The sequence below is a fragment of the Hyperolius riggenbachi genome, chromosome 3 (assembly GCF_040937935.1).
Source record: "Hyperolius riggenbachi isolate aHypRig1 chromosome 3, aHypRig1.pri, whole genome shotgun sequence".
NCBI lineage: Eukaryota > Metazoa > Chordata > Amphibia > Anura > Hyperoliidae > Hyperolius > Hyperolius riggenbachi.
Window position 1 is genome coordinate 463,158,673 of NC_090648.1, and position 16,341 is coordinate 463,175,013.

The following is a 16,341-nucleotide window of genomic DNA, read 5'->3' on the forward strand; positions in this document are numbered from 1 at the left end:
AAAAGGAGGATGGATACAATTGTTTATTTCGTTAGTTTAATTTCACCTCGGATGTCCTTTAAAGTAATACTGACGGAACCTGGAAAAAAGAGTGAGATACTCGCCTATGGAGAGGGATGGCTCTGGATCCCATAGAGCCTTCCTGTGTCTCTCTGAGTCTCTCTGGGTCTCTCTTTATCTCTCTTTTTAATACTTTATTTAAAGGACTACTGTAGGGGGCTAGGTAGAAAAAAAGCGTTGAACTTACCTGGGACTTCTAATGGTCCCCCCCCCTTATGCCCACGCAGCCACTCGCTGATGCTCTGGTCCCCGCCTCCGGTTCACTTCTGGAATTTCCAATTTTAAAGTTGGAAAACAACTGTGCCTGCACGACCGTGTCCTCGCTACCGCTGACATCACCAGGAGTGTACTGCGCAAACGCAGACCATACTGCGCCTGCACAATACACTCCTTATGTAGGGTAGGGGGACCTAGAAACTGTGCTTTTGAAAATAAAGGATACCCTGAGTATCCCCTGTGAGGAGATGGACTAGTCGAAAACCTGTCAGATATGTCTGATTTTCATTACCTTCTGTAAGTGGCAGTAACAGGAACATAGTAATTTATAGAGTATTTTATGCTGAAACAAATGCACATCAAATTAACATGCATTCAACATTTTCTATTCTTCACAATAGTGGTCCTTTTAGTAGGGGCTTGGACTCTACGTGAAAGCAGGACTATTATCAAACCTGTATTGAGCAGATATAGAAGTTTCTATAAAACTGTAAAATAATCATTTTCTAGAGCTTTTTAAAGGGAATCTGAAGTGAAAATAAACTTATGATATAAAGATTTGTATGTGTATGCTAAGAAATAAAACATTATTAGCACATATATCGGTCTCCTATAGTCTCCAGTACAGCAAGAATTTAAGGAGTGGTGCAACTAAATATTTTGAATTAAAAAAATGTTTGGTTTGGGTCTGCTTTAACCACTTGCCGACCAGGGGATTTTTCAATGATCGGTGCTGCGTGGGCTCTACAGCCCGCAGCACCGATCAAGAGTGCAGCAGGGCGATCAGACTACCCCCCTTTTTTCCCCACTAGGGGGATGTCCTGCTGGGGGGGTCTGATCGCCGCCGGCTGCATTTGCTTAGCGGGGGGGGCTCTTCAAAGCCCCCCTCCGCAGCGTTCTCCGCCGTCTTGCCGCTCCCTCCCTCTCCCTCCCCCTCTCACCTGCGCAGGACGGATTTCCGTCCTGCGCATTGAAGGATAGGCTTCAGCCTATCATATGCCGGCGATCCCCGGCCAATCAGAGGCCGGGGATCGCCGATCTGCCTTACGGCGCTGCTGCGCAGCAGCGCCGTATGATGTAAACAGCGGGGATTTCTTCCCCGCCGGTTTACATTTTGCCAGCGAGCCGCGATCGGCGGCTCTCCGGCTGTTCACGGAGACACCCTCCGTGAACTGACATGGTAACCTGCAGACGACCAGTTTACGCCAATCGGCGTTAGCTAGTCGTCAAGAGGTTAATAAAGTCATGTCTTTTGAAGCACTAATCTCAACTGCCTCTCATTGTTTCTTCTTTGTTTGAATTTTTCCCTGCAGAAAAAAAACATAAAGGGTTATTAGCCTGCTCTGTGAAATTATTTAAAATGCTGAGTGTATTATGGAAACAGCAATTATTAGAGAATGATGCAATGTTATAAAAATGACACGATTTTCTATGCTACTAATATTCAATTAATTATCCATATTACACAGCAAATTTATTATATCATGAGGTTTTTTTCACTTCAGTGTCTCTTTAATAAAATTGCTTATTCTGTGTTCACTTCCACTCCTAATTCTAAACAAAAATGAAAATAGAAAAATTGGAAGATACCATATAGATGTAACATAGACAGGTCAACTATGGAACCACTCTAGATTTTTAACGCTGTCAGCACTGTCTGGAAAATGTATGTAATTTACGCCATAACCTCAGCAATGGAGGGCATTTACCGAGAGATTGCATAACCGCTCTAGAATGCATCTCCTGTAGGCTGTGGAAAAACTGTACATGTCCCTCGTAGAATCCGAGCAGGTAAAAACACTCCCGTTAACACTGTCCCAATGTTAGCCTAACGTCTGTACTATTTTCGTTCCTTTTCCTCCAGGCCTTTGGATTTATGACTCGTGTGGCCCTGCAAGCAGAGAAAATGAATCACCACCCAGAATGGTATAATGTGTACAACAAGGTAATTCATTACATTTATATTCCATCACCTGAGCGTTAAACCACCATGCGTTTTTTCAGGGTATCGCTTTACCGGGGTTTGTTGCTCTGAGGGGAATAGGGCTTCCTGCTAAGACGTACTTGTGCTCAGACTTGCAAGGTAGTGGGCCGCCACTCTGGAAGATTATGACCTAGGAATCCTTGTCATGTGTCAGGATGGATTTGCCACCTCCGCTTTATCAGTGTGTACGATCACAGAGAACATTACGGCACAGAAGCAATCTCTAGCACTTAGTGAAGTGGCACAGTGCTGTTAAAGCTATGCACGGGATCTGAGAGCCTGTTAATATTTTAAACAGAGGCAGTATTACTGACCGTAGTGTGTGTGTGTGTGTGTGTGTGTGTGTGTGTGTGTATATGTATCTAATCTTTTACACTTGTAGGACGGAGTTGCAGTGGGTATTTCTATAAGTAAATTTTAGCTTTGGACATGCTCTAGGTGGAACTTGGGCCAAGGTGACCATTTGGGGACATCTTGGCCAAGAATTTAGCACTTGTACAGGTCCTAGTGAGAGAATAGTCCTCTCCATGATTTTTTTAAATTTTTTTTATTTATACCACGTACATTATACTGGCTTCAGATACTTTATTTCATCATTTTTGGGGGCACTTCCTATCGCTTTTGCCACATTGGTACAGGTATCCTGTAAGTGGCTGAATAGTGTACCGGCTAAGGGCTCTGCCTCTGACGTAGGAGACCTGGGTTCAAATCTCGGCTCTGCCTGTTCAGTAAGCTGCACCTTTTCAGTAAGGGGTTTTTTGGGCAAGTCTCCCTAACACTGCTGCTGCCTACTGAGTGCACTCTTGTGGCTGCCTCGCAAGCACTTTGAGTCCAACAGGAGAAAGACGCTATGCAAATACTGGAATTATTATTATCATCATCATCATCATCCTTCAATGGCACTTAACCTCCATAGCGGTATGATTACTTCCGAAGTTTAGGATCTAGAAGCTGTGAAATAGTTTTTACAAAATCTGCGGCAGCCCTGCACAATTTTCCCCTCCACTGGATCCAGTTCTGAAATTCTCTCTGTCCACCGGGCGGCGTTCTACCCCTATAGTGAGATTGCAAACACCCGCTGTGCACAGGCTCTGCAAATGCCTCCCAGTGGCTACCCTGAGTAAGGTTTGAGGTTACTGCTCTGAGCTGTGGGTACCGGCCTGAACCTGACTCGTGGTTACCTCTAAGGAGGTTAAGGCTCCCACCGCCGATCATTAGCCGGGAGAACAATAAATGGAAACACCGTTTCCATTCATTGATCTAAGTCCCCGTATGAATGAATGCCTCTGTCTATAAGATGGTGCCTTCATTCACAAAACCGATACTTACACATCCATGCATAAGTTCCTATCTGCGTAGTAATACTATGCATACGGAAGTTATGTGCGAGGACATCTTGTGACCAAAAAGTAAAATTACATCCAAAAACGTTTTTAAAATAAAAATTCCTATTTTTACTTTTTACATTAACCCCTTACCTCCCACACACCTCAATAGTTGCTCCAATTTTTTTTTTTAATTACAATAAAAAATACATAATTACCTTAGGGACTGAACTTTTTTAATATGTATGTCAAGAGGGTATATTACTGTTACTTTATAAATTATGGGCTTATAATTAGGGAAGGACGCAAAACTGAAAAAAATGCACCTTTATTTCCAAATAAAATATTGGCGCTGTACATTTTACTAGGGAAAAAAATTTAGACGTTGCAATAACCGGGACAAATGGGCAAATAAAATGGGTGGGTTTTAATTATGGCAGCATGTTTTATCTTAAAAACTATATAATTAACTATAACAGGAAAAAGAAGAAACAAATGGGAAAAAAAATATTATTTCTCAGTTTTCCGGCCATTAAAGTTTTTAAAATTCCAGTTAGAATAAAATAATTCTTAGCAAAAAAGTACCAGCCAAAGAAACCCTAATTTGTGGTGAAAAAAAAAAAACCTATAGATTTTTTTTTTATTGTGATAAGTAGTAATAAGGTTATAGGCGAATGCATGAAAGGAGCCCTAACAGGTGAAAATTGCTCTGTCGTTTTTAAGGAGAAAAAACCTTGGAAGTGAAGGGGTTAATAAATTGCACAGAAACCAGAAACTAAAACGGAGAGGTCCTTGCGCTCGTGAGCTTACAATCTAGAGGTTAGTGGGGTTGAAACACTGGGGGAGTAGACAAAGGTGTTTACAGATTGGTATTACATTGTTACTGCCTAATCTGTTCTTTCTATCCATCATAACCAATTATTAAAAAAAAAAATTCTACCGATAGACTAAATTATTGTTGAATGATCACATTTAGAATTGATTGAATTGAAACATTGAGGTTTATGTTTTGCCAATACCTTTAGTATTCCAGAACACCGTGGGCCATAGGCAATTCACTTTTTCTTTTAAAGCGGACCCAAACCAAACATTTTTTTAATTTAAAATATTTAGTTGCACCACTCTGACACATACAAAGATAAATAAACACTCCTTCAAGCCTATGAGCATTTCAGTGAATGCTTTTCACCCTCCTCTTTGCATAACTAGGGTTATACAGGTGGCAGCCATTAGCAATTCCTCCTTTGCTGGACACCATCTACTCCACCAGTTTGCCAATTTTTTTTGCCGGCAATATGAAAGGAAGGGAGGGGTTTCTCCAATAAATGTAAAATATTTTTTATTTGTCATCATGCAGCTGAAAAAAGGCTGCTATTTATTATTATAATTTAGAAAATAGATTTTATTTCTGAAATCTTGTATTTTTAGTTTGGGTCCACTTTAAGTTTTCTCCTAGGTGATATTTTTCACACCTCATCAATAACATTTCTTTTAAGTCACCAGCAAGCGAAAAAATATGTTATTTTTTTACCTACTTTTTAGAACTTTTTCAACATTGCAAAGTGCTGAAAAGTTATGCTAAACAAAATATAATAAAATTATCTCCTAGGAGAAAACTTGGAAGAAAAGGGGAGGGAGTTGAATAAGGGTCCTGGGCCCACATGCAATTAATGTTTCCTCTGAGTTTTCTCCTAGGAGATTTTGTCTTCAAGCCAAGTAAAGTGGTTGTGCACTTTACTTGGCTTGAAGACGGCCTGTACGCCCAAAACCACTCTTGTCCGGTGTCTGTCACCGTGATGTTTGGACTTTCTATAGGATTGTGACCTTTATCTATCCGACTGCTATAAATGCTCCGTCTGCTTGGGGACTAGGCTTTTGATGGACATTGACCGTCTTTGGCGGTTATAGTATTGCTGGATTGTCCCTGTGAAGGCTCGCGTATTTTAATGTTTATGATGTTGAAGATTTTGTAATAAAGTTTTCTATGCATTTTGGAAGAAGTCCCTGAGTGTGCTGGTCCTTGTGGACTTTATACTGTGTGTCCTGGTGCTCTGGCGGACTGACCTTGCGCCTCAGTTTATGCTGTAGGGGAGTGCGGCCTGGAGACCACACTTGGACACTCAGAAAACCTCTGTCTTGAGTGAGTGCCCCACCTCTTATACTCTCTGTAGCTTAATCAGTGATTGTCTCACAAAGTCCCTCCCACCAAGCTACTTTCAGTCCGCTTTCTTCTCTACAGTTTCTAGAGCAAAATTCCTTTATAGTAAGCTCCAAGGGACCAGAAAAAGCCGTTTACTATATCAGACGTTTACTATATCCGAATTGGTCATACATTTTACACAGGTTAATTTTTGGGACCTAGGGATTGAGTTTACTATAGCCAGAGAGTTATTACATCAGAGCTTACTATTATGTTCCGCATGTTTTTATATTAAAGGGGCACTATAGCGAAAAATTGCCAAATTTAAAATATGTGCAAACATAGACAAATAAGTATATTTTTTCCAGAGTAAAATGAGCCATAAATTACTTTTCTCCTATGTTGCTGTCACTAAACAGTAGGTTGTAGAAATCTGACAGAAGCGACAGGTTTGGACTAGTTCATCTCTTCATAGGGGATCTCAGCATGGCTTTTATTCTTTATAAAGCTATTCCCTAAAAAGGATTTTAACAATGCCGTCCAGCTTCCCTGCTCGCTACACAGTTTATTGGCAGTTGGACAGAGCAACTGACATTCACGAAGTGCTTTTGAAAATAAATAAAACCCTGAGAATCCCCTATGAAGAGATGGACTAGTCCAAAACCTGTCGGTTCTGTCAGATTTTACTACCTACTGTAAGTGACAGCAACATAGGTGAAAAGTAATGTATTGCTCATTTTACTATAAGCAAAAAAGTACTTCTCATTTGTCCGTGTTTGCAGGTATTTCAAATTTTACAATTTTTCGCCATAGTGCCCCTTTAAGAAAGGGATATTCATTTTCAGTGCAACTTTGGTGGAAAACTAACAGCTATTTACACAATTGTTCCTTAATGCTGTTTTACACCAGAAATTGTGATCAGCATCTCCAATGCACTGCGATGCCAATTGCAATTTTCACGATAAAACCAAGAACGTTTCTGGCGGCAATTTGCAGTGGGTACTGAAAATTCTAATACAGAACAAAAAAACTAAAATGTAGAGGTGGAAAGGGGACACTGTGATTAAAGGGGCACTATTGCTAATTTCATCTATTTTGGCCCACTTAACATACATATGTCTTATTGGAGTTATGCTATTTCTCAGTATATAGTCCTATCAAAATGTAATTTTACACTTGTAATAAACATTTACAGCCAGGCAGTCACGTCAGTAGAAAAACCTTTCCGACGCCAGTTCAGCATAAACCATTCTGTAGCAGGGAGGCGTCTGCTACTGGTCCTTGAGCTGCCGTTATTTTCAACCCCTCTGGCCAGCTCATTTATTCTTTTCCATGTTGTAACTGCACTAATGTGCAGCACGCAGCCTCCTCCGTACAGTGCAGGATGTACCTGTACGGCTATGTGATGATACGCTGCCCGGCTGCTAAGGACCCCTTTTGTGAAGCTGGCAATAAAACGGACAGCAGAATAAATGAGCTGGCCAGAGGGGTTGAAAATAACGGCAGCTCAAGGACCAGTAGCAGATGCCTCCCTGCTACAGAATGGTTTATGCTGAACTGGCGTCGGAAAGGTTTTACTACTGACGTAACTGCCTGGCTGTAAATGTTTATTACAAGTGTAAAATTGCATTTTGATAGGACTACAAACTGAGAATTAGCATAACTCCAATAAGGCATATGTATGTTAAGGGGGCCAAAATAGATGAAATTAGCAATAGTGCCCCTTTAACATGTTAATTGTGGTGGTCTTGCAATTGGCAAATCTCAGAAATCCGAAAATACAAATGCCAGTGGAAAAGGGCCCTAATAGTTTGTCACAAATTTGAAGAGGAACTTCAGCCTAAACAAACATGCTGTCGTTAAGTTGCATAAGTTATGTTAATTAACCATTTATGGCGCGAGGACGTGAGCTTCACATCCACAGTGGCAGCTGCTAGAGCTGCAGGGACGCGCTAGTCACGTCCCTGCAGTTTAGGTCGTCTTCAGGCGATTGTACGGGCAGATACCCGCAATCGTGATGTTAGCGGGAGCAGGGGAGATTGGCTTCAGGGTACAAAAGTCCCCTGTGCCAATCTATACTTTACCACCGAGAATAAATACTGTTTTTGCTTGCGCTATCTCCTGCCGTGATTTCCGATGGTTTCCACTGCCTGATCATTAAATTCATGAATGGGAACAAATCTCCCCGCCGACACTGTGATCTCAGGTTTCCATTTAAACCTTGCGTCACTTCCCTAGTTACAATGTAGCAATACATTGTATCCTATGTAGTGTACTTGTATACTACATAGAATTTTGCTCAGCGGGAACTTCTTGTGGCCAAATAATAAAATACACCTACTGACTTTAGGAAAAAATAATAATAATAATATCTATGTCAAAAGGGCCTATAATTAAATAATGGGCTAAAAATTAGTGATGGATGTAAAACTTTATTTCCAAATAAAATATTGTCACCATACATTATACTAGGGGTGTAATTTGAACTTTGCAATAACCAGGACAAATAGCCAAATAAAATGTGTGGATTTTAATTATGGTAGCATTCATTATTTTAAAACTATAATGGCTGAAAACTGAAAAATAATGAATTTTTTACATTTTCTCTTATTAATCACATTATAATGCATTTAGAATAAAGTAATTCTTAGCATATTGTACCACCCAAAACAAAGCCTAATTGGTGGTGGAAAAAACAAGGTATAGATCATTTTGTTGTGATAAGTAGTGATAAAGTTATTGGGGAATGAATGGGAGGAGCGCTGAAATGGGAAAATTCCTCTCGTTCATAAGGTGAAAAATACATGTGGGCTGAAATGGGTAAAATAGATCTCCTATCCACCCTATTTTAAAAGAACAGGCAAATGTTTGTGATTTCATAGGGGCAGCCATCTTTTTGGTTAAAAGGAGGTGACCTGGGAGCATGAGACACAGTTCTTGTGTCCTGATCACCCCTCCCAGCTGTGCGCGCTAGGCTTCAAATCTCAAATTCAAAATGTAAAAAAAAAATTGCGCCAAAACAGAAGAACAAGAACAACGATATCAGAAATTTCATCATGCTTTGCACAGCATCAGGGGAAACATTTCTGGGCAAACTTCTTTGATGGGGTGGAGCTTAGCTGCTGTGCAGCTAAAAATGAGGCTTTGGTAAGAAAGTTCTGAAGCTGTGAAACTGTTAAAAAATCTACTCAGCAGCACTGAAAAGGCTTGGTATTTCTTTGTCTGGAGGTTCACTTTAAAGTGCAGACAGGAGCCCACTGACATTGTTTGGATCCCCTTTCGTCATTTCTACAGACTGATGGTTTGCACCAGTGTGTATTGTTCCATACGGGAGCATCCTTTGATGTTCCTGAAACTGGCCACTGCTCCCTGTCTTCTGCCTTACCCTCTCCATAAAGCAGATGTACAGCTTTTGTTTCTGGCTTGCCACTCAAAACCATCCCTAACAAAGGGTTTGGATTATAATTACATAAGGTTATGTATGTAGCTCTAATAGAACTGTAATCAAGCATTGAACTTGATCCCAATCAGTAGCTGATACCCCCTTTCCCATGAGAAATCTTTACCTTTTCTCAAATCGATCATCAGGGCAGTCTGTATGGCTGATATTGTGGTGAAACCCTTCCAACAGTGCGATGTCAGACCTTGGTCCTGACCGTTTCCTGTCTGCAAGCCTTGTTGCATTGTGGGGAATAACAACTGTTTCCAACTGCCAAGCAACCAGTATCTCCCTCTGTGCATTTTTATATCTACTGTATAAAAAATTCAACCTGTTTAGCCTATCGCATTATTAGGTGGTGTGATTATCGATAATGGCAGTTGGTGCTGTCTGAACTTTTGCATGTCTGCCAGTAGTAAAGATGATTGTGCTGGCTGATTATGGATCAAACAATATGACCAAATTTCATGACGAATACCAATGATTTATTGATTTCTCCTCTATTTTTTTTTAACTTCTCACTTTGCAATGTATTTATATTTTTCCACGTTTTGCTAAAGTTCTTTTTTAAAGTACATGTGTAATTAAAAACTTAAAGAAGCAATAGGTACGGAAGAATTTTAGTACCATTCTAACCTCTTTACAAGACATTGAAAATAAAGCTTCCCAAGTTTATGCCAACTCCCCTAATGAATCTACATTTAATGACCTTATGCAAACCAAGCGTGATATTAACTTTCATATGACAGACCTTACAAAGGCCTCCCTAATAGAATGGCAACAATTAGTGTTCAAAAAAAGGGGACAAAAATGGAAAACTACTGGCTAACCCAGGCATGGGCAAACTTGGCCCTCCAGCTGTTACGGAACTACAAGTCCCATAATGCATTTGCCTTTATGAGTAATGAATGTGGCTGTCAGACTCCTGCAATGCATTGTGGGACTTGTAGTTCCGTAACAGCTGGAGGGCCAAGTTTGCCCATGCCTGGGCTAACCTCTCATGGAGCCCTACTGCCCAATCTAATATACCTGAAATAAAGTTGCCAAACGGGGAGATTTCCTCATGCCCTACCCAAATTCTTCAAGTATTTCATACATATTATGAAAACTTATATAAATCTACTAAAAAAAACTTCTGCAGATGAAATTACCAAACAATTAACAAATTTAACAATGCCGTCTCTCCTCTGTGATGAAACTTCCACTGAAATGAAAACAGAAATCTCGGAAGAAGAAATTATAGACTCTGTGTCCTCCTTCCCCTCTCACAAATCTCCTGGCCCAGATGGTATACCTATTGAATTTTACAAAAGGTATTCTCGTATTTTGGCCCCTTATCTAAAGCGGATATTCAATCACTGTTTAACTAATGGCTCCCACCCTCCCTCTCTTTATCAGGCCCATGTTGTACTTATTTTGAAACCAGATAAAGATCCCTTAGATTGTCAATCATACAGACCCATTTCTTTATTGAATAATGATTTCAAAATACTTACTAATATATTAACAACTAGAATAAATAAATACATTACAGAAATTGTTAACCCTGACCAAACTGGCTTTTTGCCACACAACTACAGACATAACCCTTAGAAGAATTTTTACACAAATTCAGTCCCCCATTACTGCTGATGTTCCTAATGACCTGGCATTTGTCGATATACAAACGCCATTCGACTTTGTTGAATGATCATACCTGTGGGCAACACTTGCAATGCTAGGGTTTGGCAACAAGCTTATATCGTGGATACAAACCATTTACAAATCTCCCTCATCACGAGTTAAAATTGGATCAGAGGTCACTGGGCAGATCAGATTGCATCATGGTACTAGACAGGGATGCCCTCTCTCTCCAGCCCTACTCACATTAGCTATGGAGCCTATAGCAACAACCTTACGACAAAGCGCAGATATACTTGGTTTCTGTGTTGGTGGGCTGGAAGAGAGGGTATCACTCTATGCGGATGATTTAGTAATCTACTTAGCTAACCCAGCAATTTCTATTTCAGGTGCCCTCAAAATATTTAAGACCTTTGCTCCTTTTACGGGCCTCGAAGTAAACTGGGCTAAATCTAAACTTCTTCTCCTGGATCCCACCTCCATACCTCAAATTTCAATGGAAGTAGTCACTAAAACTAAATACTTAGGATTTTGGATTTCTAATAACACTTATACTTTCCTAGATGATAAAATGATCCCACTACTCCAGTACACCAAGCAAAAACTCCTGAGCTGGCAATGTCTTCCCTTATCTTTGATAGGAAGAATCAACTTCATAAAAATAAAACTCTTTCCTAAATACTTATATATATTCAGAAACTGCCCAATATGGGTTCCTCATAAATTCTTCGTACAACTTACCTCACTACTTACTAGCTTCATATGGTATAATAAAAACCCTAAAATAAGCATGAGAAAACTCCGATGACCATGGACGGAGGGGGGACTGGCCTTCCCAGACCTCTTTAAATACTATTTAGCCAGTCAGCTAGTCACAGCCAACTGGTGGCTATCTCAAGATTCTTCCAATGCTTCAATGATATTAGATGCTGCAACACTTGGATCCTTTGAGGCTCTTAGAGGATAAGAAGCTGTGACCCCTCTATATAGAATTTGTCTGACTGATAATATGAAGGTGGTTATTAAAGCCTGGGATTTAACACATAAATGCAGTCGCCCACCTAAAAAGAAGTTCTCTTCTAATGTACCTCTCTGGAACAACTCAACTCTCTCTCACTCTTACTCTATTCCTGGTCCTATCATTTGGATATCTAACGGAGTAACACCTCTAACACATATTTTCTGCAATGGGGCGATTATTGAATTCAATGCACTAAAAGAAGCCTTTACTCTTCCAAATTTTTATTTTTCCCGCTATTTACAGTTTAGGCCCGGTTCACATTAGCGGTTGTTTGCCAAACGGACCGGATGACCTGACCGGATCCGGATCCGGATCGGAACCGTACGGTTCTGATCCGGATCCGATCCGGATCCGGTCAGGTTGCATCAGGTGGCAATCAGGATGCGATCCGGATCCGTTTGGCAAAATATACGTAAAAAAAAAAAAATGTTGGGGTCTGGGAGGTCAGCAGAAGGGGGACCTGTGGAATCAGGCCCTCTGCTGTTTAGCACTCACCTCCACCTCCGACATGCTGCCAACATCCTGCCAACACCTCCAGCTCGTGCTGCTCCACTCCAAAATGCTTGCCCATGTGTCCCCAGCCAATATCGCCGCAAAAATCCGCATAGGAAGTGGGGTAGAAGATCCGGATTTCTCAGCCAGTGTGTTGTGCGGCCTCCGGTTCCCATTTGTTTGTATTGGCCGGATGGTGCAGTCCGGCTCCGCCCCGGATACGGCTGCCGGAGGGGCCGGATGAAAAAATAGCGCATGTTGGAACGGAGGCCGGAGTCCGGATCCGGCCCGGCTCCGGTTCTGCAGAACGGACCCATGTGAACGGACGCATAGGCTTTAATTGCTATGCCGTGCGTCCGTTCCGTCCGTTCTGCAGGCGGTGCGGCTCCGGCACGGCGATTCCGGAGGGCCACCGCAAGTGTGAACCGGGCCTAAGACATGCCTTTACGGCCCAATTTGGTAATGCACCACTCCAAATAAATACCTCGGAACTTGAGGATATCCTAGTGAAAGATAATCTTTCTAAAGCTTTATCAGACATTTATCAAAATATTATACTGATTACTGAATTCCATCTTACAACCTACAAACAGCCTTGGCTTAGCCTATTACCAGACCTCAATGATGTGGAATGGGAGGATGCTTGGATTAAACCCTTCAATTATCTGATAGCAACCCGTGACAGGTTAATACAATTTAAAATACTCCATAGAGCCTACCTAACACCTGCACAATTTAATGCATCCAGCCCAGTATTATGTTGGAGATGTGCTGCACTAGAAGCTGACACAGACCATATATTATGGCAGTGTCCCAAATTAGCCCCTGTTTGGAAATCTATATGTGAATATATCACCAAGGTCACCAAGATCCACACACCCAATGACCCTCTATATTGTATTTTGGGTGACACCACTAAATTGGCCAATACTCCAGCTCAAAGAACACTCTTGGGGTTGTTGTTATATTACTACCGCAAAGCAATTATTTTAAACTGGAAAAAAGAAGATCCATCCTCAATACAATATTGGAAAAATTGAATTAATACATCTTTGCACCTATATAAGGCTGCTTGTATAGCAAGAGGGTGTCGTCAGAAATTTTTAAAAATCTGGAAGCCATGGACCAGTATTAAGGACACAAACTAAGGTTACAAAATACACTACCTGACATATCTCTATAGTCTGCTATGTACATAACTAATCTGTAAAACTACAGTGATTCAGTATCAACCATTATGTCTGTGTTGATATATTGGTAAAGATTTGTGTGACGGACGGGGGGAGGGGGAGGAAGCGGGTTCATTAAATGTACTGCATAAGTAATATTCTCTGCTTAGTAAGTTGTGTGCATGTTTTTTTTTCTGTTTTGTACTCACCTGCGAGTGAGTCTGTTTTTGTTTGATATTCTTAAAAATCTAATAAAAATAATAAAAAAATAAATTAAAAAAAAAGCAATAGGTACATGAAATGCAGTCACATTAAAAATGGTTATAATGACTTTCTTTTTGTCTACGCAGGTTCAGATAACGCTGACGACACATGACTGTGGACAATTGACCAAGAAAGATGTCAAGCTTGCTCAGTTTATAGAAAAATCTGTAGCTTCTTAACTACTTGACAAACCATAAACTCTTTTCTAGCTTGATACAGATCTTTGTATGTTTGCTCAGCTATAGTAGAGGTAGATTTGATATGATTTCTTTGATGCGTTTGTGCATAAACCAGATAGACTGTGTAAACTGCAATAACCTGTGGCAAAATAATGTCAGCTTTGTACCATCAGATGAGCTAAGAGGTCAACTCCAGTTGCTGTGGGTTACCATATTTTACTTGTTGCTGATTTTTCACTACTTATGTCTGGATTATTAAAGGTGGAATGCCATGAAATTAAAATATCCTCCATGTTGTCTGGTATTTTATTGTAGTCGCTTAACTTGCTTGCTGCGTGCTGTGGAACTTTGGTGCTTTCATAAGCAGAAAGCTACAATATGAAAAACAAATTCCAAGACACGAAAGGTGAGAGTGGCCTGCCATTGCAAGATTACAATGTAAACTTGTAACAGTCTATATAATACTGTAACATTATACAACAAAACTATGTATATATTTTGAACATGAAGACTACCTGTTTGTATTTCTGAAACCTCTAATCGCTTGTAAGTAGGGGACTGTCTGTGTATATGTAGAGATGGATTTTTTTTATTAATTTTATTATTATTATTTTTCCACTAACCCTCCAGGACAGGTATACATCGAGATTTGGCCCCTCCCAGGAAACAGGAAACAAACCTCCACAAGCCTCTCTATAAATAAAAAAATCCGTCAGGTGGTCGGCAGTATGGATGTTCCTGTTCCAGGGACAGGTCTCTCTATACCTGCGCTGCATGTCCTGGAGAGCCTGGGTGGCTAGGGGCTGTTGGCGCGGCGGAACCTGGAATACGACTAGCTGTGGTGGAGTTGGGGGTGTCCGCTTACCTCTCTGAAGGGCACTGTTGTGTTTTCGGGGGAGAGAGGGCCGCAACTGTGGTTTCTTCCTACATGGCAGACGCCACCGGCTGGACTGACAAACAGACACGCTGCGGGAGTAGGCGGAGGCTGAAGTGGGCGCAGCGTGCCAGAAGCTAAGATGGCGGACGGAGCACTTCCGCTTCCGCGTGTCGTCATTTCCGCCCGCCGGAATTAAGAACCAGCGGCGTTCCTTGCGTCTCTGCACTCGTGCAGGACGCAGTATGGAGGTGCAGTCAGCACCAGGATCCGGAGCGAGTCAGGCGGCTCCTCAGGAGGATCTGAGACCGGTATCAAGGAATTCCAGCAAGGTATTTATCACAAACAAACGGTGGTTTATGTGATGCCTATGCTGCAATGCTGCAGAGATATGTTAATGCTGACTGCTGCTAGAGGAACTTTTATGAGTGATAATCTGACTGGGGAAGATTGTATCACTTAGTATGCTTAGTATGCTGATGTTTGTTTGGTATAACTCAGCTTGGAAACTAGTTTAGTGACAGTAGTTTTTTGGGCTTTTGTGTTTTCTTTCAGGCAACTTCAGCTTCAGGCTCTGGTTCAGCTCCAGCATCAACGGAAGCATCAGAACCTGTTAGGCCTAAAAAACGCTGTCCCTCTTGCAATATAAAACTGCCAGTGTCTTGGAGTAAATTACTATGCCAACAATGTGCAGCTAGAGTATTGAATGAAGAATCTGCAGTGCTTATAAGGATTTCCTTAGGATGGTTCGGAAGGAAATGTCTGACTCCATGAAAGTTTTTAGGGAATCAATGTCGGCTCAAGCTGTAGTCAGTCAACCTCCAATTGTTATTACCCAAGTACCCAGTGGTACTGGAACAATGTTCCCAGCCACCCCAGGGGGACAAACAATATTTCAGCCTATAAATATTGATCAAGCGGCTTCAAATACAAATTTACAACCGCCAGTTATACCTGTGGAACAACCAGTGGCAATTTCTTCTAATCCTATTGATACACCGGTAGAGGGGCCGATGCCAGCTGAGACGGGTCACAGAAAGGCTAGAACTAAGACAGATCGCCCGGTGTTATCTGATCCTGAACCGGAGGAATATTCAGATGAGATTTCTGAATGTGATTCTGAGGATGAGTTATCAGAAAAGGATCAGGATAAACCATCAAAATTCAGATTCTCGGCTAATGAAACAGATGAGCTTTTAAAAGCTATTTATGATTCATTAGGTCTAAAACAAGATTCCCCAGCTTCCATGTCTGCGCACGATGCTTTATACACAGGTATGGAAGGTTTGAAGCCCATGGTCTTCCCCGTTCATCCATCTACAAAACAATTAATTGATAGTCAATGGAAGAACCCAGATAGGAAAGTTTTTCTATCCAGGGGATTCAAAAGAAGATTTCCTTTTGCTGAGGAGGATTGCAAACAATGGGATAAATGTCCCAAATTGGATGCAGCCTTCTCACAGGTCCATAAGGAAAACGAACTATCTTTTGAAGATCTAGGATTCCTAAAAGATCAGTCAGATAAGAAAGCAGAATTCGCATTGAAAAAGACATGGTC

At 41.1% G+C, this 16,341-nt stretch overlaps 1 protein-coding gene across 2 annotated transcripts in view; it reads left to right on the plus strand.

Annotated features, from left to right (window-relative positions):
- The window catches only part of PCBD2 (pterin-4 alpha-carbinolamine dehydratase 2), a 158,709-nt gene extending 144,517 nt beyond the window's left edge, over positions 1-14,192 (plus strand). Inside the window, exons 3-4 of one of the 2 annotated variants that reach the window (XM_068273021.1) lie at positions 2,141-2,221; positions 13,817-14,192. In XM_068273021.1, the coding sequence (XP_068129122.1) occupies positions 2,141-2,221; positions 13,817-13,909 (174 nt within the window). In that variant the 3' untranslated portion in view covers positions 13,910-14,192. The remainder of the gene's footprint in view (positions 1-2,140; positions 2,222-13,816) is intronic. The other variant, XM_068273022.1, reaches the window with a different exon arrangement.
- The last annotated feature ends 2,149 nt before the right edge of the window (positions 14,193-16,341 follow it).